Source organism: Mustela nivalis (assembly GCF_964662115.1).
Source record: "Mustela nivalis genome assembly, chromosome: 11".
Lineage (NCBI taxonomy): Eukaryota > Metazoa > Chordata > Mammalia > Carnivora > Mustelidae > Mustela > Mustela nivalis.
The window spans coordinates 47,114,361-47,138,265 of record NC_139030.1 but is presented as its reverse complement, the minus strand read 5'-3'; the positions used below and the strand labels follow the sequence as shown (position 1 = coordinate 47,138,265).

Below are 23,905 nucleotides of genomic sequence, written 5' to 3'. Positions count from 1 at the left end.
CCTGTGTAATAAACTGGTTATAGGAATATAATTAAGCATAATGTGAATATCAAATGATGCATAGAAAGATATTGAAGAAATAGGTAATTTTTAATGAAAGATTTTGTTTTAGAATTTCATTTATGACTTATGAGTTTATGGAGGTATCTTCATATACTAAAAAAACTCAGTTTTAGGTTTTGTGTTTTTTTTAGTTTGAGAGCAATTGGATGCCTATTAATAAGAGAAATATTTTTTAAAAAACCCAATGGATTTACTTAAGCATGAAAGAAAGCAAGATTTGTGAAAACCAAATTTCTATTATATGTATCAGGCCGAGTTTTTTTAAAATAATGATCCATAATCTTCTCATCATTGCTGCAAAGCCCATGTAAGCTTTCGCTGAGATAAAGAGGTGTGGGTTGACTTACTTTTTCAAGCTTTGTCATCTAAACTGAAGCTACTTTTGAGAATTTATATGCTTCAGCTAGCCTGAGGCCCTAGCCCTTGAGGAAGAGGAAGGAAGTGCCTAAGAACCTCTCTGTGAAGTGTTCAGGCTCAGAAGTAGTCATGTCATTTAATGACGCAACAGATAATTTATAGGATCTTAGGGTTTACAATTTCCATTTCCTAACAGCCCATAACAACATCGTATACCCAAACGATTATCAAAAAGGCACAATTGAAATATATCATGCTAACCCCCATTAATTAAAATGTTGTATCACGAGTTTATCACAGTAAATCTGTACAGTCTCATCTGGAAGTGCTGTAGCTAGAGACATGGTCAGCGAGTGCAGGAAATGTCTTCAACTGTGGCTGCACAACTTCTTTATTTAATATTTTAGGTCGACATGACAACTGAGGAGATAGATGCTCTTGTCCATCAGGAAATCATCAGTCACGATGCTTATCCCTCACCTCTAGGCTATGGAGGTTTTCCAAAATCCGTTTGTACCTCTGTAAACAACGTGCTCTGTCATGGTATTCCTGACAGGTATTTATTGCTTAATAACATATTGTTCCTTTGGAAACTAAACCATGAGACCAAAGATCTGTAACACATGGTGAAAGACACTAGCTTAATTGAAACCCACCTGCAAACTTGTGAAGCTGATTATGGTAAAACAAAAATTTCGAAGTATTTTGCTTCTAAGTGGACATAATTTAATGTTTGTTAAAGCAGTGTGTAGTCCAAAAAGGTCATTGCTCCTTAAATATTGGTTGTACGTTCTTAGATTTTAACCATATAAATGGTAAAAATCTAAATGTAGGCAAATAGAGGTCATCAATTATTGTTTCAGCTCTTTGCAGAATTAAGGTAACCAATAAGTACGTTTTTTAAAGAATTTTTAAAAGATTTTTAAACAATGGCAATATGTTCATATTCTGTATTTCTTGTAAGATGGGACATGACTAATATAACTTAAAGATTAGATATAGTTTTTTCCATTTATTCCTCTTCCACCCCAAATTACCATTGCAATTCACTGGGCTCATGATAGTATTTATTTGTACATTCCTCTTATTGAGATCTGTCTATCACCATTTTTATTGTGTTTACGTTTCAGTCGACCTCTTCAGGATGGAGATATTATCAACATTGATGTCACGGTGAGTAAATAATATAAAAAATAGTCTTTGATCAACTTCGGAATTGCTGGTAGCACCAGGAAGAATTGTGGATTGAAAATGCGAGCCGCACCAAGGGAAGTGCTGTTTACTTCTAGACCCAGACGCAAGCAGCTGGTTTCCTTTTTTGTCTTTAACTCCGTGTTTATTCCAAGTAAACCCAGGCCTGACTTGAATTTAGGGCTGGAATCAGATGCACTGAGATCAATGTTGGCCTAAGTGAAATGTCAACCCAATCCTGCTATGTGTCATGTTTTTGAGAAGGTGTAATTGTTATTGATCCACTGTGTAGTTAAAGCAGAGCACCACGGCACTGGGCAGCTGCTGAAGCTAGATATGTATGAGATGAGCTAACGCGAAGAAAGCCAGCATTTTTCCTTCACTCTGCCAAGATTGATCTTCCTCTTCCTGCTGATTTTGAGTGGGGCCTGTCATTATCTTACTCTGTCATTAGGGGCTACATTGGCCTGTGTGTGTCAGTCTATTTGGACAGCAACTCTTTTGCTAGCAGTGTTCCCTAGATTTATTAAAATCCCTGAAGGTAACGTCGTGCTCCATTTGAGGCATCGAGGGTATAGAGAGCCTTGAACTCGGAGCATACGAGCAGAGTGGTTTTCTCTCTGAACCCAACTTTTTACCAAATGGTTAACAGCCTTTCTTTTAAATAACAACCCAAAGTGATTTAACGTGGGAACTTCAAACTGTACAAGTGCTAACCTTTTCTAATTCTCTCAGCCGTTCACTAGTCTCAGACTTGGATTATTTGCACTTTGGCAGTTCATTTTACTAAAAAAGTTCGCAGGGGTCCCTTTGGATTATGCGGATTGGAAATTAATTCTGTGCATTTGGTGATTAATAGACAAGTTTTAAGTAAATAAATAAAATTTAATCATCTGATGAGAACCAGTTGAGAGAGACAACATTCAAGGAGTATAGCTTCTATGAATGAGGAAATATTTTCCATGATACTTATTTTGTATCCAGACCATGAACTTAGGTAGGTGTGGGAATGAGGTGGAAATTGTCATCCAGTTGAGTTCAGCCAAATTTTTAGTTGTTTGAATTAACTCCCCCTCTTTTTTCATAGCAGATTGGATGGTGACATAGCCAATGATGCCTTTATCGCTGCTACTCTTTCATATATCATTTTGTCCTCAGAATACTTGAGAATTTACTGCACAGATATTCTGTTGGTTTATCTTTCCTACTCAGAATCATGTAGGAGGAGATATTTTATGAAGTATGCCTGAAATAAGTATTTTTCCGATATACTTTTCTTTTGAATTGTAACTGATTTAGGGGTTTTACATTTATTGTCTCACCTAATCACCCCCTAATAAAATATTGCTGCTTTGAATGAAATCAGCACACTTTCCTTCTGCTCCCAGTGCATCCAGAGAGAATATTCCATGCCTTTTCTGTTTCCTGAAGACTTTTAATGAATTTTTAACATTCAGATATATCACAGTTGCAAAACTCATAAAAGCAAGGTGAAACACTTCAAGTGTCTCAAAATATAAAGGAGTCAAGAAGACCTATTGGTCGCTATCTTCCTAAGTTATATTTCTTTTTATTAACCCCTTGCCACAAATTATATTTCTTGTGAGATATGTTATTAAGTGAAAGACTCCATTATGAGATCCTTTACTTTCATCAGAAAGTACTCATTGTGCATTTTATAATTGCTTACATCTAGTATATATCACAAGGAAACAGACTTCTTTCCCCCTTGAAAGCTGAATTAAAAATAAAACAAAAACTATGAGATGCCTAGAGTAGTTGCTCAATAAATATTTCTTTAATAAATGAAGTACAAAACAAGAATACTTTGTGAGCATAAACCCTAATTATAGATAACTGCCATAGGCTTTCAGAAGTGTTATTATTCTCGTACATATTGAATCTTTCACGAAGTCATTTGGAAAACTAGCAAAAAGTAATATAAGAAGTCAAAGATTTTAAAAAATATCTTTTACTTAAATAACAGTTACACAAACACTGAATTACACATTTTTAAAATAATTACTCTTATATTAGCAACAGTAACATAATTGTTTATAAAATCAAACTTGTACTTTCTTGGACTGCAAATGGGAAAAAATATATAAAACACTACTGTATTGCAAGGTAATTAAGGTCATTTGACACAGTAGAGAAAACATTTGATTAGAAGCCAGTACTACATCTGGATCTACCTCTGTATTTTTGCCAGTAACCTTAGATGAGTTACCTGTTTAAGCCTCAGGTTCCTGACTTATAAAGCGAAGAAGAATAAAGACTTTTCCTGCTTCCCTTACAGAGTGTAGTAGAGTATTTTTGTGTGTGTGCAGAATAGTATACAGATTTAAGACATTAACTCGGTATTAAAATAGCTCAGATAAATATCTTTTTTATAAGTTTGTACATTCTACTTCATGAGAAAGAGAAATGTGAAAAATAATTACCTAGGTCAAATTAATGCAAAATAGCAAATTCTGTGCTCTATCTGAGGATCAGTATTCAACCAGTTTCTTCTACCTTGTGTATTTTTTTTTTATTTTTTATTTTTTTAAATTTTTTATAAACATATAATATATTTTTATCCCCAGGGGTACAGGTCTGTGAATCGCCAGGTTTATACACTTCACAGCACTCACCATAGTACCTTGTGTATTTCTTAGTGTTTGTTAATTATTGATTTTTATAATGACTCTGATGTCTTCCAAGATCCTATAGGGCCTGCTGACAACTGATAAAATTGTATTTTCTGTAATTTTATTCTTAAGCCTATTTTGTTATATTTTAATCCTTTAAGACCCCATGTATAGTGTCTTCTGTTAACATTCTGCTATCTGGAACAATTGACTAAAGTTTCACTTCCAGGCAGGATCTTTCCCTAACATATTTCATTCCCATATTGAGCCACTTCACTTCTTGAAACAAAATTCTCCTACTGTCTAAGACTGACATGTCTATTTTATTTCTTCTTGTTGTCTATCACTTCCAAATGTAGAATTGGTAAATAAAAGATCGAGTGTCTTTAGGACACTGAAGAAACTTTTCACTATGTTAAATACTTCTAGGTTCCCTAGAGCTATAGTAGTAATTGTGGGTCAATGTCTTTGGTCACTAATTTATGCATGTATAGTTTTGTCTTCTCGAAATAAAACATTATACTAGCATTGCTAATCATAATGCTGAAATAGCCATTCCAGTTATATATTTATTTCTGAATTTTGTAATATCATCATATAGCTTCATCTTTTATAATTTCTGTAAGGCTTTAGCATTTTTTTTTTTTTTTTTTTTTTTTTGGTAGGGAAATGAGTAATTCTGGAAGGGTGAAACATATGAATCTACTAAATACATAAATGAACACAATATATACTTTTGGAAAGTACATTTTTAAATAAGGATGTATTTTTAAATGTTTGCCTGTGTTTAGGTCTATTACAATGGCTACCACGGAGACACCTCTGAAACGTTTTTGGTGGGCAATGTGGATGAATGTGGTAAAAAGTTAGTGGAGGTTGCCAGGAGGTGTAGAGATGAAGCAATTGCAGCTTGCAGAGCGGGGGCTCCCTTCTCTGTAATTGGAAACACAATCAGGTAAGCCTTACACTGACAAGTAAAGGGAGGGTTGGCAAATGGTACAAAGGTTATTGGTGGCTTGGTATAAAGTTGATGACATGTTTTATGATTCAGAACCATCATTTCAGTCTGATATCAGTATGTGAACTGCCAAGCTGCAATGTTGTTCCCTGGGCTTAAAAAAAAAGAGAGAGAGAGATTTTAAAACAGTGAATTATACTGGGGTCAGCAGGAAACTTACAGGAGCAGCAAGCAATATTTATATGACTGCTTTAGTTTAAGCTCGACATTTTGGTCTGTAGTGTTCCTTTACTCAAAATCACACCAAACATGGAAGAAAGTAACTAAGAAGGGGATAAGCATACCAACTCTTGGATAATGAAACAGGAGAAAAGCTAAATTTTATAAAGGAATGAAGTGAAACATATTCCTATAATACAAACATTAGAAAAAAAAAACATTAGCTCAAGCAAGACTTACCTTTCAAATTAGTGGATTAGCAAACAGGCTGAAAGGGCAATCTTATGTCCTTTTCCTGTCTGGTTCATTTTTTTCCTGTAAACTATAATTTATCTTCCAAACAGCATTCTGTGCTTGCTTTTTGAGTGTATGTGTATTTCCTGAATTCAAGACTTTTCCCCATAATCTGTTACCTACTTTTAGATCTTTTTTTTTAAACCCCTATAACTGTTTTGAAGTAGACATTCAGAATATGTGTTTTCATTCAAAAGTAATACATTTTGTTAAAGATGATCACATCAGTACCTTTTAAAGTACTGTTCTCATTAATATGAACCATTGAATACTTCCCATTTGTCTAAAGGATGGAAGGCTTAGTCACCTTGAAAAGATGCTGCCTTTTTCTTCGTAAGCCCTCAAACACTTTAAGAAAAAAGGCAGTAAAATATCAGTTAAATGTATTTATGGCTTTAAAAATATTGTAACAATGTCTGAATCAAACTTTAGTAAAATCTCTTTGGCTTATATCTGGGAAGCTTTTATTGAAGACTTTGAACAAAATTGTGTTTTTGACAGTTTTAAATTATAGGCTAACTAGCCTGGGAAAAAAGGATAGTGTCTCTCTGTTCTTTCATAGGAAATGTTGAATCAGACCCCTACTGGGAAAAGAAATTTAATGCATATCTCACTATCTTACTGTCCATGAATATAATAGAAATGAATTCAAAATGCAGTTTTATTTTTGCAAATGGGATGAGTCGATAGATGTATCTCATATTTTTGAACACCTAGGGTTCAACAAATTTGCTGGTGGTGCTCTTGCATTTTAACAAAATTTATTCTTCAGTAGAAGGGGGCAGAGAACACTAGATTCTTATTCAAGCATTCTATCGAGCTCTGCATTCATGGCTGTGTCTAAAGGGCATGTCAGCCTTTGATTCTCTCTGAGAGGTAATTATCCTTTTCCTGTCACGGAACAACAAATGATAGCTAACTACAGAGGCACATTTGCAGTAGTCACATTCATCAACTGCAGAAAAAAAAATTCAATTTAATTGTGCAACACAGCTGCACACGGGCTTTTGAGCATTTCTGTTGTTCTCCCTGTCTCGCTATTCCTCCCTCCAGATCTATTTTTTAAACTTTTTTTTTCTGGTTATTTTTTCCCCTTTTTGTCTCTTCTTCCATTTTTACTCTCTGTACTTTCTTGTTAAAGTAATTTTCCTTTGTGGCTCTCATTCTTTTTTCCCCATTGAAGGCTATGAATGTAGAAAATTATCACAATTACTCATATAATTGAGCCTCTTTGTAGCAAGTGCAACTCCAGTAGCCTTTCTCCATCATGAAAATGGTTTCATTATAGGGTTTTTCATATTCTCTGACACCATCTACACAGAGGAACAGGCGTGCAGATGAGATGTGCTAGGAACAGGCTAGATCAGTAAGGTCACAGTAGGAATAATTAGCTCTGCTATGGAAAGAGCATCTAGGCCTTTTACTGCTACATAAATGTACTGTCCGTGGCTTTTAGTCACAAAAAAACTTACTAACAAATGGAGCTCCCGCCTACTACTTTGAAAAAAAGATTTGTATCAACACTACAATTTTCCATCATTAAGACTAATAACACAGAGCCTAGTATACATCAAGGGGAATAAAAAGAAAAATCTCACATTCAAGTGGCGGCTGGGTGCTGACCTTTGTTCCCTTTTTTTGTGTACGACTTAACTCTTTACAAAAAAGAGCCACACGCCACACCAACATGCAGGTGAACTCCAGCTAGTACTAGCAAAGCACAGCATTCAGTCGGAAAATCTGATAAATCTCCATGCAGGATAATGCATTTCATTACATATTCACTACATTAATTCTAGCTACATAAAAAAAAAAGAAGAAGAAGAAGAGTAGAATTGAAAGTGACATTGGGTTTTAGCTATCTGGATGCAAAGGTCAGTTTTCGCAGAGTATGAATTTGCATGGACAAGCTCCTTTGAAAACCAGATCAGTCCCAACAGCTACACTTACAGAACTATGTGAAAAATAACAGACAATGAACTTTTTACTTTCACCCTGATACATTTCATTATTTGGATGGTTTCTGTCTGCCACCAGGGACTAGCCCATGTTAAGGCTGTGTTTCTGGACATCTATTATTTTGCCTTTTCTTATTCAGGCAAAAATCTCAAGGGAGTAAATAAACAGTCTCCACCTTTAAGCCAAAAGTACTTGGAATCATTACAGACTGAAGGTTTACAAACATCTTTCAACTCAGTCTCATTTATTTTAAGATATTCACCATCTTTTGCATAGCCTCCCTCTACTGATGCACCATGAAAAGAACATTCAAGCTTCTTTTATTAGCAGTATGCTACCAAGAACCTAGTGATCTTTATAGGACATTTCGAAATTCTCAGAAGCCTGTGAAGGTAGGAGGCTATCTCTGAAGAAGTATTGGCTATAATAGTTTAATGAAAAGAGTTCTCTGTGTGCCCTTTTGCTTCATGAGGGATGGCTAGTGATCTTTAGATTACAGTGTTATTATGCTCACTGTACCTCCATTTGCTTTAAATTATTTCTAAAGCTGTATATTCAAATTATCTCTAGATGATATGATCTGTACATATGAGAATATTGTGAATGTGTAGATTCATGCATCCCAAATATGTGACAGTTCCATCAAAAATAATTTAAACTTATAGTTGTAAATGTCATGATGAAAGTATCAATAAATGGTTTTTAATGTTTAATTCATAAGTATATGTTTTGATATTAATTTAGAAGACTATAAAGCAGATTTTTAAAAATAATCTCTTTCTATTAGATTATGCACATTTAAACAATAAGTGGCTCAGGCAAAATAAGTCATTTTAATGTCATCTGTGATGGATTTTTCTTGACAGCTACTGTAAATTACAATTACACTGCTTCTCTCTGCACATGAAAGTAAGCACTGCAATAAATTATCTTTTATTTCAATCCATCATGTCTGCTTTTCGGAAACAGAAAACCTCAAATAAAAGTTCAGCACTATTGTAAGAAAAACACAGTAATTTGTGATCCGGCTTGAAACAAAAAAATGTACCCCTCTTTCCAAAAACGGTTGTTGGCTTTCAAAAATATTACTAATTGCACTTAAACATTCCTTGTCGTTAGAGGGAATCCTTGGGTTCATGCATTCCTTCATTCAAAGACTACTGTTTAAAATAAAAGCCTGGAAGGACTGAACTTGGAAAACCAGGGGCCGTTTAATTAGAGCTGTGACCATTTGGAAATTAGTCCTGTTTTTAGGATTCGTGTAAAAATGGTGAGAAAATGATTTCCGTGTGCATTTTTCTTTCTTGAGAAGAGTATGCACTTAAACACAGTACTCCTCTGCCCTCTTGGGGAATGTGTTCTTCCTCACAAAATGTACTTGAAATGTATTAAGAATTTTAATTCGTCTACACAATACTTCAATTGAGGAAAACTCTCTCATGAAAGGGAATTAAATGGACGAAAACGGCCCCAAGAAATTCCTTAAGCGAGGAACCGTAACTGAAACACGAACTATAATAATAGGATGATTTCAGAGTAAGTTCAGGAAGTACATCTGCATACCTTCTTCCTTCCCTCTTCTCCCTCCCCAAATAGTCCCTATGAAGGACTTCAAATCGTAAATGCGCTCAGGCTCATGGGTAAGTGTTGTACTGTCTGAGAGATTTTTAGTTAAAGAAAAATCAGTACAGAACAGCTAATACCAGGAGAATTCTTTTCAGTAGGTTTCAGCAGAAAGAAGACAGATCTCCTTCTTGTCCAGGGCAAGAAGACCTCGGGCTCAGGAGGGGTCACAGCCGGGGAGGCCTGGTGCAGGGGAGCAGCCGCGGCATTTCTTGGGCAGCCCGGCCTGCCCAGCTCTTTCCACTTCCCTCAACACACCAGTGAAGCACACGTGCTCCACCTTCCCGTGCCGCAGTCAGGGTGACCACCACTGGCTTTCAGGTCAGAGTGGAATTTACTACTACAGGTCCCTCGGATGGTCTTTTATGAATCTAGATTTAAGCCCTAGAATCAGGGCAAATCATCTCATGCTCCCCGTATATTCCAAAGTAGGTGAAGAAGCATGATTTTATTTTATTTTTAAAGATTTTATTTATTTATTTGACAGAGAGAGATCACAAGTAGGTAGAGAGGCAGGCAGAGAGAGAAGAGGAAGCAGGCCCCCTGCTGAGCAGAGAGCCCGACTCGGGACTCGATCCCAGAACCCTGAGATCATGACCCGAGCCGAAAGCAGTGGCTTAACCTACTGAGCCACCCAGGCGCCCAAGGACATGATTTTAAATAGCAAATAGGAACATTAGATTTGATCCCATTTCGTCCCCATAAATATGTGAGATAAAATCTCGCTACAGGGTGCCCGGGTGGTTCAGTTGGTTTGGTGACTGCCTTCAGCTCGGATCATGATACCAGAGTTCGGGGATTGAGTCCCGCATCGGGCTCCCAGCTCCGCGAGGAGTCTGCTTCTCCCTCTCACCTTCTCCCCTCTCATGCTCTCTCTCACACACTCACTCTCTCTTTCAAATAAATAAAATATTTTTAATAAATAATAAAAAAGCTCACTACAAATCCACAAGGGAAATACCCTGAAAGGCAGACCGAAATCTATACTTAGCTCCTGGTAATCAAGCATTGAGATGATGCTCAGCCAAGGAACTGAGCGAAATTTGTCCTGCGCTTTTCCTCTTTTCCACCCGGCTGTGAAATCCTGACCTTTGCATTCATGACACATACATTCTGTGATACTCCCATAACCATAAGTTCCAGCAGGATCCAGGCAGTAAATTGTTGTAGGAGAATGCACTCAAAATATCTTTAGCACCTTGTAATTGCACAGCTTCTTTTATGAAGAGGAATGAGAGGTGTGATGGCAGAGGGACCCCAAGTGTTTCTGCAGAGTGGGCTTTCTTCCTCTCTTCTCATCAGAAATTAAAATGAAGATTGCCATTGTATCACACATTAAAGATGTAGCCGTGATGCCTGCCAATCTGTTAGATCCTAGGGTTTTTTTTTTCCTTTAAAGGAAAGAAAGTAGGAGAACAGTTTATGGAATGTTCTTAGACTCATTGAGGTTTGTTGGGACTAAAGTCACATAATTTGCAGTTTCGGTAGGACCCATTCTTGTTAAAAAAAAAAAAATCTAGATCATTATTGTCTTACGTAATTCCACCCTCTATCCGCTCTCCATTCTCAGTTTTTATTTGGAAATTGTGTGGTACAAGTAGAAACACCTTGGGAAAGTTTTTATACCTCCTGCCCCAACTGCACAGATACACAGAAATAACGATAACCACAAAGTACAAATTTAAGAGATAAAGATGTTGACTTGTTGTTCCTGTCTTTGACACATGCATAGCTTACCTGTTTCTGCACTCTCAGTTACATGGAAATTAAGTCTGAATAAGAGGCTGTCCATTTGCTACTTACAGTGACATCCTGGTATAAGAGAAGGCATCTTGCAGGTCCGGAGATGAAAGTTAAACATGTTCAGAGATAAGAGTATTGACATGAGTGTCAAGAGATGCTGCTTCTGAGTTCATGTTCAGACTAAACCTAAGGTCTACTGGAAACCTAGTTTGGGATCTAAAAACTTTGATTTTGATAAGAATTTAAATAGTGGGGGCCCCTGGGTGGCTCAGTGGGTTAAAGCCTCTGCCTTTGGCTCAGGTCGTGATCCCAGGGTCCTGGGATTGAGCCCTGCATGGAGCTCTCTACTCGGCAGGGAGCCTGCTTCCCTTCCTCTCTCTGCCTGCCTCTCTGCCTGCTTGTGATCTCTCTCTGTCAAATAAACAAAATCTTAAAAGAAAAAAAAAATTTAATAGTAATCCTGTAAATCCCGATCCATTGTTATGGTTAGGGTTAGGGCACTAACCCCACATGAAAATATAAATTGTTCATGCTTTATATGTTTTAACTTTCTCTTGCTCTTAGAAATGAGTGTGCTCACCTGATTTCAAAAACAACTTCTTAACTTTGTATGTGAGGATTTTAGGGTTGAATTCTATAGGCCAGACTTCATTTCTGTGGATGGAATAGATGGAAACCTGTACATTTTGCATGTAGAAAGAACAAATATAGCATTAAGAATTAGGAATCAGGGGCGCCTGGGTGGCTCAGTGGGTTAAAGCCTCTGCTTTCGGCGGCTCAGGTCATGATCCCAGGGTCCTGGGATGGAGCCCCACATCGGGCTCTCTGCTCAGCAGGTATCCTGTTTCCCCTTCTCTCTCTGCCTGCCTCTCTGCCTACTTGTGATCTCTCTCTGTCAAATAAATAAATAAAATCTTTAAAAAAAATAACTAGGAATCACAATACTAGCTTCTCTTAAGCATCACGGTGATTAAAAAGCATTCTGTGTGAATTTTGTTAATGAGTTAAGTCTTGAGTGGAAATCCCAAATGATGACAAAGTTTTGGAGTATTTCAAGAATATTGACAATGCGACTTGACCTATTGTATGAGTGTGTCTGTTTCTAAAATACGTAATGTTTTGAAGTAGGCCAGAATAAGAAAACTATAAAAGTAGGAGGTCACATTTCTAGGTTGCAGTTTTGTTTCTCTGCTCAGTCCCCAAATCAGTAGTAATTTGCAAAGTCTTTGGTGAAATCTTATACAAACCAGGCAAGTTTTTATGACCTGCATTCTATGCGCATGGGTATGCATATCGATCCGTATAGGCATGCATCGATCCACATGCACACTCACTTGTTGTCTAAAAGTGGCCTTGTTTGAATGCCTAAGGTAAATGAAGCAAACTACCATGTTAGATACATACCTTTTTTCTTCATTTATCCAAAAGGAGTTGTTACATGCAATGGCAAAAATTTTAATTATTTCAGAATAATGAAAACATTGTTACCATCTGACTCTACCATCTGCTGGTAGAACTGATTTTTTTTTCTCTTTCAGAGACTATTTTAAAGTGACTTTATCTAAGTATGTGTTAAAAACTTACCTAATTTAATGAAATTTTTTTTTTTTGGTCGCTTTTAAAGCCGCATAACTCATCAGAATGGTTTCCAAGTCTGTCCACATTTTGTGGGGCATGGGATAGGATCTTACTTTCATGGACATCCAGAAATTTGGCATCATGGTAAGGACGTTAATTTGGGAGCTATTTATTGGGTAGAATCACAACAAGGCAATTTTGCTCCTCATGTTCCTCTAATTTTGAATTCATATGATCATCCTTTTGTGTGTATGCATGTGTGTGGGGGGGGGAGTTACTCAATTGTAACCAGCACATTACTATGTTACTGGATTAGAGCCCAGCAGTTTCAGTCTCAGAATAGGGTTTATTTTGCTTTTTGTCTTCCCCTGAAGGGTGATGGCTGGAAGGCACAAGGGATATTTGTCTAGAAAAAGTTACTGAAAACAAAATGCCACTGCATCAATGTCCCAGCAGCATGCACATATGACTGTTTTCTGTTTTTCTTTTTCTACCCTCTTCTCTAACTGCTGACTGTTGTGGTTAAACTTCATTACATCCTACACAGCGTTGACAGCTGATGTATTTAGCAGCATGTACTTTTTAGTGATTTCTAGGTTATACCCACCCTTGTATTCCTTCCCCAGAACCTCCTGCTTTTCACTGCCTGAGTATGCACCTGACAATGAGAAGGCAAGGGTAGGTCAGAAGCAGTGGTTAGGGTAGGAGGCAATTCTGTAGAGTGCTCCCAAGGGGGGCTGCACACCTGGACAGGGACCGAAGGAAAGTTGGGCCTTGACCTGTGTGCTTGGGGTTGGAGCAGTCCCTAGAAGAAATGCTGGTAGAACCCTATTCCCTGAAGATCCCCGTGAACCCAGCAGGTCAGAATTCCTTTTGCACTAAAGAACCCCATCTGCGGCAGCTCAGGAGCGCAGAAAGAGTGTCTCAGTCCTGTGCCCCACCCTGCACCAACACTTATTGGAGTTATTTCAAGTCACCCCTGTCCTAGCCTCCTGCTTTAACATGCACCGTAAGGGTCTGCCTTCCCTTTCTATCAGTTCCCCAAGATGTCTTTCTATTTGGGGTGGCGGGCAGGGCCTAGGACCCAGTGAAGCCAGGAGACCTGGAAGAAGTGGCCAGGGGACTGTGGAAGTTGTCTAAAGCACACAACAGGTATCTAAAACACTCCAGCTGCCTCTGCTAGCCCTTGGTACACCCTTCCCAGGGGCCTTGACCCCAAGCAAAGAAAATGTGAAGCCTAAGGGTCAGAACCCCTTCTATCCTAAAAGAAAAAAGAAAAAATAAATAAATGAAGTGACAAGTGACCAAGGTCTTTTTGAACAGTCCTGCCCCTCTAATTCTGTTTCTCTCTTTCTCTCCATTTCTCACTCCCCCTACCCTATATTTTTTGTTTTGCAGCAAATGACAGCGATCTACTCATGGAGGAGGGAATGGCGTTCACCATAGGTCAGTGCCCAAGCTTCCCTTTAGAGAGCCCTGGCTTCCTGGATCAAGGCAGCAGTGCTGGCCTAGGCCAGGCAGTCCCGTGAAGGAATAATAAAGCCAATCAGCGTAATGAAATAATTCAGATGCATAGCAAATCTGATTAAATAATATCCTCGAGCCCCATCTTCCTAAATCAGATACTTACTGACACATTTAGGAGACGGCAGCCATCCAACCTCTAATTCTGTTACGAGCATAAGGCAGTGTTTGGTGTTTTTTGTTGTTTTGGTGTGGTTTGGTTTTGGGGATTTTTTGGTTTGGTTTGGGGTTTTCGTTTTTGCTTTTGTTTTTTCCAGTAACACCCAGTAACTAGAAGTGATCATGTCCCTTGCTCCCTGTCTGGCCGCCCGGTCTTGGCTAATCATGTGACTGGTGTCACCACCAAATTCCAATCATCTAAGACCCTAAAGGCATCATATTTCTGACTGTGGTACTTAATGGCGAAGCAATTAGAGTGAAATAAGAAAATTGTTATTTGCTGATTAATGAACATTTTAAGCATGTTTTAAAAATTCAAATATTTAAAAAAACTGACTGGTATTTATAAGAGGGACTGGTGTTTGGGTGGTTATTATCCACGGGGTCCTAATTAAGGCTTGATTAAAATGCCCTTTTTTTCTTAAAAAAATTACGAATGAGACAACTTCATACATTTTTGAATGCGGTAGTGTTTCCTCTTCCTACTGTTTAGTTTGTAATATACGATGTAAGCAACATCAATTATCAGCCCTTGTGAGATGACAACAGGAACCCGTGGGGGAAGCACTTGGGGGGAGGGGAGGAGAACCTTCTTCTCTTTTTTCGTAATCAGCCCGAACAATATTTGACAAGAATGTGATTAGATCACTGCAGTAAATATTTTCCCTCTTACAGAGCCAATCATAACCGAGGGATCTCCTGAATTTAAAGTCCTGGAAGACGCCTGGACTGTGGTCTCCCTGGACAATCAAAGGTGTTTGCTTTCGGTGCCACTGCTTTGAGAGGCTATGGGAAGGGAGATTGGTCCCACGGCTCCCGCGAGCTACTGTTCCCCGCCCCGCCGGCGCTCTCGCGCCTTCTGACCGCTTCGGTGTGTGTTTCAGGTCCGCCCAGTTCGAGCACACAGTTCTCATCACGTCGGGGGGCGTGCAGATCCTGACCAAACTGCCCCACGAGGCCTGAGGAGCCGCCCGCAGGTCGCAGAGGCCGGGAGCTTTTTATCCTAAATTGCCGAAATCCAGCTGGAGAACTTTTAGAAGCCCGGCAAAACGGGAGGTCACGCAGTAACCAACCTAGCTTCATGTCTTGGAAAAACCCGATGGGGATCCGATCTCAAGCCTGGCCTTGGCCTCGGCCTCCTACCGCCTGAAGTGATGGGGGGGGGGCGGGGGATGGGGACTCCCGGGGTTGGTAGGGGAAGGATTTCTAGAAATGCGTGGTTTACTCTTCCCCTTGCCTTGACTGCCCAAGTAAAAGCTTTCCCCTCCTAAGCCCATTGTGTCTGTTGTCCTTGCGCCTCTGACAGATACTAGAGGGAGAGGGTGGCTGGTTAATTTTGGAGTCTCTGAACTTTTCACATCTGCGGTTGGGGGAAAGAATAAGCCTAGATGTTAGCTGGGAATTTTTTAGAAGTCTCTTCTTTTCCCCTTGTGGATCCCACGTTGGCACTAGCCCTTCCAATTCTTTTCCCTTCATAGCTGCTTTGGGATGAAGAGATTAGCTAGCAAACCGTGGGGTTGGTTACACATATTTCCTTGCCAGTGAACCCTGCATCTGGCCTTCACAGTGCTTTATCAGTCCACACACATGGCTTTCCTGGAGCCCTGTGGCTCTTCTGGCTCTTCCTCACATCCCTCATCCTGCCCCGAGCAGCCATCCCGGAGGTTACTTTTGAGGGACCCTCTCGCCCCTCCATCTCTCTCTCTTTCTCTCTCTCTCTCTCACACACACACATCTGTTGCACTAGAAATTCGAACATTGCCCCCTCCCCATCCAGATGTGAACGCTGTCCAGCTGTCTAGCCCCTAAGCTGACCTCTCTCCGTATCCGCTGCCTTTGGACTGTGCTCTCCTGCTAGAGACCCAGAAGATTCTAGAAAATATGGAAACTTTTGAGGGCAAGAGCCAAGTTAGCTGGGATCGAAACTGGCAAGCCTGAAGCTCCATCAGCTTCAGAAGCAGAAAATCCAAGCACTCACATTCTACATTTCCCAAAGGCCCATTTTGATCAGAATACCCTCTCTTCCTCAGCAGGAACTACACCCCCCAGCACCTGTTCACCCCTGGGCTCAGGTGAAGAGGTGCCGGGCGTCCAGCAGGCACATAGAGAATAGCCCCCCTCTGATTATGGTTTTAGGAACAATTTCTGTGAGGGTGTCCAGGCAGTCAGGAGTTGTGCTAACTTTCGTTTCTACTGAAGCGGGTTTTACAAAGTTGCCAAGCACTAAATATAGCTTGGGCTGGAGAGCACCAAGGAAATGCAAGCACCTGTAGTTGCCATGACAGGTGGTCTCTGTGATCAGGACCCAAAAGGCAGCTGTCTTTGTGACACAAAGTGTAGGGAGAAGAGTTAGGAAGCAGGCCAGCAAGTGCCCTTGAAGAAATGGCTAGTTCAAGCTTTTCCCCAAGCCTGGATTCTCTTGGGGATCCTCCAACCCTTCCAGCCCCCTTTCTCTGCGCTCAGGCATGGAGAATTTGGACAGAGGTGATTCCAATCAATTGGATCTGAGAACTGGAAAAGGTGAGGGAGGGGTTGAAGATTTACAAAGCCCACAGAAAAACTTCTCAGAGTTCTTGAGACATTGTTCAAGCAAAGGCCTACAGATGAGACTGCTGCTCTCGAACAATCATTCTCCAGGAAAGAACTCGGCCCAGATGGCCTTGGGAGAGGTTTGCCAGATAATGATTTCACTTCTTTTCTAGAGCAATGAGATTGCAAGGTTCGCCGCTTATCTTATCTACTGATCAGTTTACTCCAAGTTCCCCAAGAATAATTTTATTAGGACCACAGGGTTTTACCAACCACTGGGATAACATGCTGTTTGTGCAGCAATTATTTTGCGGTGGAAGTATTTATGGGACAGGTTTATAATCCTATTTATTAAAGTAACTAGTTTAAGCCTAGTTTAAACATGATACCCATGTATATGTATATATACCAGCTCAGCCAATGTCAGCAGCTCGTAGGAAACAAACTTGATTTAGAGTGAACTCCGTTTAACATGCTTTTGAAGTTGAAGTTAGAAAGATTTAAAAATACCTTGTGCACCACCACCACCACCATCACCTTCTGGTTGAACTGGCCCCAGACCTCACCCCGGGGCCGCCGGCGTTTCAGCAAACGCGTGGCTACGGCTGACACCACCGGACTCGGGTCCTGCGGTGTCTCCCACTGGTTCTACTCGGAATCCGGGACTCTCGGGATAAACGTAGAGTTTTGTTTCCTGTCGGAGTTGGGACCGGCAAAGATCTAAGCAAACCAGCGTTTCAGAACAGGTGTCGTCTTAGCAATGGGGGTGGGGTGCGGTGGGAGGGATCCACTCCGGGCTCACCAAGTGGAGATAAGGTCGCACACTGCGAAACTGCTCCTGGCCGGGTGTCTCAGTACCCGAGGGGCCCCGGCTCGGCCGCACCTCCCTGGACCTGCTTCTCTGGGGCTAAGAAATAATCCCCGAGTATAGACACTTCCTCGCCCACATATAATTCATTTCTAAAATAAACAAGGCTCTGAAGCCGTTTCCCGAGGGACCGCGTCCTTTGTTCCACGGAGCCAGCCCGGTCCTCTGCACTGGAAAGGTTTGGATTTCTCCTTCCAGATGTGGACAGAGAGACCTGTAGACGACAGTCGCGACCCGTGGCTGCCTCTCTCCCCTCCCCCCTTCTTACAGTTCTCTGGCATAAACTGGCCAAGGGCCGCCCAGCCGTCGGGTTTCCTCGCGTATAGCCCTGTGCGCCAGAAGTCAACAGCCACTTCCCTCGGTCCCCACCCCGACCCGGCGCCAGCCGCGGCGATCACTTACGTGGGCAGGGCCCGCTAGAGGTGCGCGCAAGAGACCAGGGGCCCGGGCGGCATCCGCGCTGCTGTGCAGAATGCACGGCACCGCACCGCACCCCGAAACAGGCGCTAGGAAGGAGCAATTAAAACCACAAGGGCAACACGGAAATCAAGAGGAGTTGAGCGGCTCCAGGAGTAATCTGGTGGCGGAGTCATTAGCTGGTTGTTGCTACAAAGCATCGCCCTGTGATTCTGTGATTAAGGGGGAAAAATCTTTCTAAACGTTGGCAAACCAGTTATTGGTTTGAAGGATTTTTTTTTTTTTTGCTTTTGTTTTCCTTTTTGCTCCAACCACGCTGCCTGAAATATTGCTACCCCCAGTATCATGCCCTTAAACCAAAGGGAGAGGAATTCCGCGGGCAGCAGCTGCGGCTACGGAAGTTAAAAAAGAGAGAGCCCCTTCCACTAATATCTGTAACGACAGCACCGATGTAATTTGTTTTGAATGTTCATTTTTATTGGTGTTCCCTCTGCCAAAATGTGCTTGATTACAGAACAGAGGTTTGTCCTGTGATCATTGCGCACTCCAGACAGGGGAAGGTGCAACGCCGAAGGTTCAGCTCAGGCCAGATCAAATCCCTGGCTGTTTAACGCTGAAAGGCTGCATGTTGCTATTAGTGTTAAATATATGGCTAATTATGCGTATGAAAATTAAACATCAGTGTTATGCTAATGGGGCGCCTTCAGCTGCGGATCCGAGCACTTGAGACTACCATTTAATCAAATGAATCAGTAACTAATACATCTGCACGTGTGAACTTTCACAAGATCATTTCCCCGTTCCCGTCACACCGCTAAATTATGAAAGAAATAATTATCAACACTTTCTAATTACCTAACAAAGTAATTTGGGATTCACCGTGGGGCTGGCGGGATGGGGAACCAACAGCCCCTCGCAGACAGCGTGGTGCGCGCCACGCCTCGTGGGGGTGGCTGTGTGGTGTCGGCGGCGGGGGGCTTTTGTGCGCTTTTCTGTACCTAGCGCCCCAGAAGACAGAAGGCGCCGTGGCAGCTTTTGCCAGCCCTGCCCCCAGGCCCAGGGGCGCCCGCTTTGACCACTGGAGATGAGGAGGATCCTGGGCGACAATGAGAGACCTGTCTGTAACCAGATCTGCGAGCCTACCACTGGCCTGGTTTTGCCGCGGGTTTCCGGGGTCCACGGGACTCCTAAACCCCGGGTACTCTTGCCAGACCCCAGGAGGCCGGAAAATGACCACCCGATATCCGAGGCTCAGCCGAACTGAGCCCGCCGGCTCCTTGGCTCCACTCAGCGCCGCGCCCTTGGGGCGAGTGAGTCCAGGGCATTCGGCGCAGAGTGAGTGGAGGGGAGAGGGAGGCGGAGGAAGGTTGGGAGGGAAAGAGGGGGTGTGTGTTGGGGGGAGGGGGCGGTGCGGTCGCCTTTCCTGGGAGGAGAAGCGCGGGTTCCTGGCTCTCCGCGCGCTCTGCTTTAATCAGACCGGTGCAGCCTCGAGCTGGAGTGGCCAGCTGGGCCTGGAGCAATGCGAGCGGGCCCCAGGGAGCGGCGGCGGCGGCGCGGCGGCCGAGTGAGTGAGTTCGCCCGGAGGGCCCCAGACCCGATCCCAGGGATGTGGCAGAGAGGATCCAGGCCGGGGAGGCGCGGCCAAGGAGAGCGCTGGGCTAGACACACGACTCTCGAGAGGACAGCGCTCTGCTGGCCGCCTCTGGTGCCACCACCCCCCCTCCCCGGCAGTGCGCGACTTTGCGCTCCCAGGCCGCGGCCGGGCTCCAGAGTCGCCCAAGCTGAGCGCTGGACCGGGTGACGGCGGCTAGGAGAAGCAGTTCCCCTGTCCCGGCTTGGGGGGCGGGCGGAGGGTGGGGACAGTAGTGGGGGGAGGGCGGCTGCGACGAGCGGTTGGTGGGTTTCTGGGAAGTTAGGCGCGCCGGGGAGGCGGGAGGCCGAAGAGCCACCGGCCGCTGAGGTTCCGGCGCGGGCGCTGCAGCCCATTGTGCGCTCCGCACGGCGCGCTCTGTTGCAGAGGAGCCCCGGCCGGGAAGTGTGGACGCGTTTCTCCCGAGGCCCGGCCGCCTCGCCCGCTCTAGTCCAGCGGAGCCGGAGCGCCTCGGACCAATCCCCGGTGATTATGCAAGACAGCGGACCAATCAGCTCCGCCAGCTCATGAATATTTATGACCTTGGCTGAGTCAAAGCTTTGAAGCGAGTTTGGGGAGCTCGGCAGCATCATGCTTAGACTTTTCAAAGAGACAAACTCCATTTTCTTATGAATGGAAAGTGAAAACCCCTGTTCCGCTTAAATTGGGTTCCTTCCTGTCCTGAGAAACACAGAGACCCCCAAAAGGGAAGCAGAGGAGAGAGAGAGACCCACACCCAGACCCCGCGAGAAGAGATGACCATGACCACCATGCCAGAAAGTCTCAACAGCCCCGTGTCGGGCAAGGCGGTGTTTATGGAGTTTGGGCCACCCAACCAGCAAATGTCTCCTTCTCCCATGTCCCACGGGCACTACTCCATGCACTGTTTACACTCGGCGGGCCATTCGCAGCCCGACGGCGCCTACAGCTCGGCCTCGTCTTTCTCCCGACCGCTGGGCTACCCCTACGTCAACTCGGTCAGCAGCCACGCGTCCAGCCCCTACATCAGTTCGGTGCAGTCCTACCCGGGCAGCGCCAGCCTCGCCCAGAGCCGCCTGGAGGACCCAGGTACGTGCGCCTGCCAGGGAGAGGGAGAGGAAAGGGTACGAAGGGAGAGAGGGAGAAGGAGGGTGGAAGGGAGGGAGGAAGGGGGGGAGGAAGAGAGAGAGAGAGAGAGAGAGAGAGAGGAGGGAGAGAGGGAGAGAGAGGTGGGGGTGGGGAGGGCGCCGGAGCAATGGAGGTTTCGGGTATCAATCTATGTATGGATCCTTGTCATAGCAAAGAAAAGATTTTTTAAAAAATTCCACCCAACTCCCAACTATACAGCAAAGGATAAATCCGAGAGCGTCCCCTGGCACTCTCTGAGCCTCTGGGCGGCTCTGCGCGCGGAGCACACAATGCCCCTTTGGAAAACAGAAACCCACATGTGCACGTATTAGTCGCAGTAATTATTTATTGCGTAGCGCTATAAACAATGTATGCAATTAAGGGTAATTAAACCTCAACTACCGCCTGCAAAAATAGCAAACTTTCTCTGCAAAGGCAGGAACTGCACGCCTGGGAACTGCCCCAGTCCGCCTGCAGCGGCCCGGGTCCGGCCCTCGGACTTTACGGGACACTTCCCTGGCTTTCGGACTTTCTTGAGCGTTCTCTATCGGCCCAGCCTCTGCCATCCCTCGGTTGCCACTCGCCCTCGGCTCCCCGCACTAAAGGCTGTCCCTGCATTAACAGCAGTCCCCGCTTCTGCTGTCCCTCCAGGGGCTGACTCGGAGAAGAGCACGGTGGTGGAAGGCGGTGAAGTGCGCTTCAATGGCAAGGGGAAAAAGATCCGCAAACCCAGGACGATTTATTCCAGTTTGCAGTTGCAGGCTTTGAACCGGAGGTTCCAGCAAACTCAGTACCTAGCTCTGCCCGAGAGGGCGGAGCTCGCGGCCTCCTTGGGACTCACGCAGACGCAGGTACCTTGCCGCTGCCCCTCTGCCAAGCGGGCTCCCCGCGGCCGGCCTGCGCCCGGAGCTTCATTTCTGGCTCTCTGGGCCTCAGGGTCGGAGACTGTGTGCGCGCGTGTGTGCGTGTGTGCGTGTGTGTGTGTCCATGTCCCATCCCTGGTTCTCCCTGCGTCTCTCCTTCCTCTCTAGTTCTCTCTGCCCGGGCTCTGTCGCTGCACTCTGTACTCCGCACTGCCGCCGCTGGGCCCTCACTCCCTGGACAATCTGATTAGGGCGTGGAAGGATTTCCCTAGACGTTTTGTTTGGGGACTCTGAGGTCACACGTGCCCGAACAACTGGAACAATAGACGCTGGGCTTAATCCCTTCTTTGCCTTCAAAGTGTGTGGCTAATCACTCAGGGCCGGGCCGGAGCCTCTGTCTCCCTCCTCCTCCTCCTCACCGGGTTGGGGTATGGGGAAATCCTTTCCTCTGCCTTCTCACCTCCCAAGTCCCAGACCCTGGAGGAGGAACTGGACCTTCCTTCCCGGATTGCTTTAAGACTGGGGAGCCCATGGGCTTTCTGATCAGGACTGGCGCAGGTTTCCAACGTCTGGGCCGGGATTTGGAGTAGAGCTGGGGAGAGCAAACAGACACTAAGGAAAGGTTGTTGTAAGTCCAAATGAAAAGTTTAACAAAACCTTTTGGCCTCCTCAATCGCCCCCGACTCACTCAAGGGCAGAAAGGATGGAGCAAAGAGAAAGCAGGTGGCATTACAAATAAATTTCCTCCACTCCTTTCCTCCACTCGATTCTTTTATTGATGTTCATATTGGACTTGAAGACTGGATGTTGTGCAGGCGCTGCTTCTTCCCCCAGACGATTGGGAGGGTCGAGCTGAGTCCCTGACAAACGAAGGCCTGGATCCCCCCCTAACTCCTCACCACCCTTGGCTCTCTGAGAGCTTGCCCCTGCGGGCCACCGGCGGCTGGCAGCCTGGCTTTGGTTTTTATAGGTGGTGGTGGGGCTCTGCTCCTCCAGCAGGGAGCTGCTCAGTCGCGCAGGGCGGCGAGGGGGATCCTTTCTCCACTGTCCCACGGCTCCCTTATCTCCCCGACGACCACGGTAGGCACAATGGACCTAGCCGAGTCACATTATTGTCCGCTCTTGCAGGTCAAGATCTGGTTCCAGAACAAGCGTTCCAAGTTCAAGAAACTGATGAAGCAGGGCGGGGCGGCTCTGGAGGGTAGCGCGCTGGCCAACGGCCGGGCACTGTCTGCCGGCTCCCCGCCAGTGCCGCCCGGTTGGAACCCCAACTCGTCATCTGGGAAGGGCTCGGGCGGCAGCGCGGGTTCCTACATCCCCAGCTACACGTCATGGTACCCCTCGGCGCACCAAGAAGCTATGCAGCAACCCCAACTCATGTGAGGTTGCCCGCCCGCACCCTCCCGCCTCCTTCCCGTCTCCCCCCGGCCCGGGCCCCTCCCGCCTCCCGGTCCATCCACCCTGTCCGCAAGCTCTGGGCCTACAGAAAGGCCCAGGGCCAAAGAAGAAGGAACAGCGAAGGCAGGACGCCCGCCACTTCCTTGGAGCCCCGCGCGGTCTGGACCGGCGACTTCCTGGCGCCCACGCCCACGCCCTCGCCCCCGCCCCGGCCTACGCCGCGCGGTGACAGCAGACAGCGGCCTCCGAGCGCAGGCACAAGCTCCCGAGACAGCCAGAGCAGCAAGATGAGCCAGCTGGACCCGATTCGTCGACCTTCAGCTGTGTGGGACTATCAGGAAAAAGAAAAAAAAAAAAAAAACACCCACAAAAAACAAAAAACAATATAGAAAAAGCAAAAGCTTTTTTTTTTTTTTTTTCTGTTCTGTCTGTCTCTTGTCTCCTTTTGCTCTGTATCTGTTTGCTGACGAAGTCGAGGTCCTCGTCTGTCCGCTGTCCTCATTCTGCGGCCTCTGAAAAAAGTCACCAGGTCGGAAGAGGCTCGGGCCGGCAGGCCGCCCAGTTCGGGGTACTGGGACGTTTGGTCCTTTCGGACCTTCTCCTGGGCCTGCCTAACCATCTGTGTAACTCGCTCCGGAATTGGGGGAAATTGGAGGGAGGGGGTTTTATTTATTGAGAAATGGACTTCGCCTGAGGGTGAACGTTGGCCAATTCGCAGTTCTGTGGAGCGCAAGGAGCGCCTGGTCCAAGAGTACCGATGACTTCAAATGCACCCGGAAAAACGAATAGGGA

The 23,905-nt window shown here is 44.7% G+C and overlaps 2 protein-coding genes across 9 annotated transcripts in view; both read left to right on the top strand.

The window, feature by feature from the left end:
• The window catches only part of METAP1D (methionyl aminopeptidase type 1D, mitochondrial), an 86,297-nt gene extending 70,725 nt beyond the window's left edge, over nucleotides 1-15,572 (top strand). For 5 of the 6 annotated variants that reach the window (XM_082689182.1, XM_082689185.1, XM_082689184.1 and 2 more), the window contains 7 exons: nucleotides 828-976; nucleotides 1,551-1,593; nucleotides 5,036-5,199; nucleotides 12,665-12,762; nucleotides 14,017-14,064; nucleotides 14,977-15,055; nucleotides 15,186-15,572. In XM_082689182.1, the coding sequence (XP_082545308.1) occupies nucleotides 828-976; nucleotides 1,551-1,593; nucleotides 5,036-5,199; nucleotides 12,665-12,762; nucleotides 14,017-14,064; nucleotides 14,977-15,055; nucleotides 15,186-15,264 (660 nt within the window). In that variant the 3' untranslated portion in view covers nucleotides 15,265-15,572. The remainder of the gene's footprint in view (nucleotides 1-827; nucleotides 977-1,550; nucleotides 1,594-5,035; nucleotides 5,200-12,664; nucleotides 12,763-14,016; nucleotides 14,065-14,976; nucleotides 15,056-15,185) is intronic. The other variant, XR_014300250.1, reaches the window with a different exon arrangement.
• Nucleotides 15,573-20,091: 4,519 nt separating this feature from the next.
• DLX1 (distal-less homeobox 1) lies at nucleotides 20,092-23,477 on the top strand. 3 transcript variants are annotated; one of them, XM_082689190.1, is made up of 3 exons: nucleotides 20,108-20,813; nucleotides 21,504-21,703; nucleotides 21,884-22,596. In XM_082689190.1, exons 1-3 carry the CDS (start codon nucleotides 20,501-20,503, stop codon nucleotides 22,007-22,009), a joined length of 639 nt encoding a protein of 212 aa, XP_082545316.1. In that variant the 5' UTR covers nucleotides 20,108-20,500; the 3' UTR covers nucleotides 22,010-22,596. The 3 variants fall into 3 exon arrangements, with proteins under 3 accessions (XP_082545317.1, XP_082545316.1, XP_082545315.1); XM_082689189.1 differs by lacking the exon at nucleotides 21,884-22,596 and adding an exon at nucleotides 22,844-23,477 and having other exon boundaries at nucleotides 20,495-20,813; XM_082689191.1 differs by lacking the exons at nucleotides 21,504-21,703; nucleotides 21,884-22,596 and adding an exon at nucleotides 22,844-23,022 and having other exon boundaries at nucleotides 20,092-20,813.
• Nucleotides 23,478-23,905: the final 428 nt, after the last annotated feature.

Bases quoted from the DNA above. Each gene is read 5' to 3' on its own strand.
- DLX1 (XM_082689189.1), top strand. From the start codon at position 20,501: ATGACCATGACCACCATGCCAGAAAGTCTCAACAGCCCCGTGTCGGGC. The intron at 20,814-21,503 runs GTACGTGCGCCT...CTGTCCCTCCAG, and splicing joins GAGCCGCCTGGAGGACCCAG to GGGCTGACTCGGAGAAGAGC. The intron at 21,704-22,843 runs GTACCTTGCCGC...CCGCTCTTGCAG, and splicing joins TGGGACTCACGCAGACGCAG to GTCAAGATCTGGTTCCAGAA.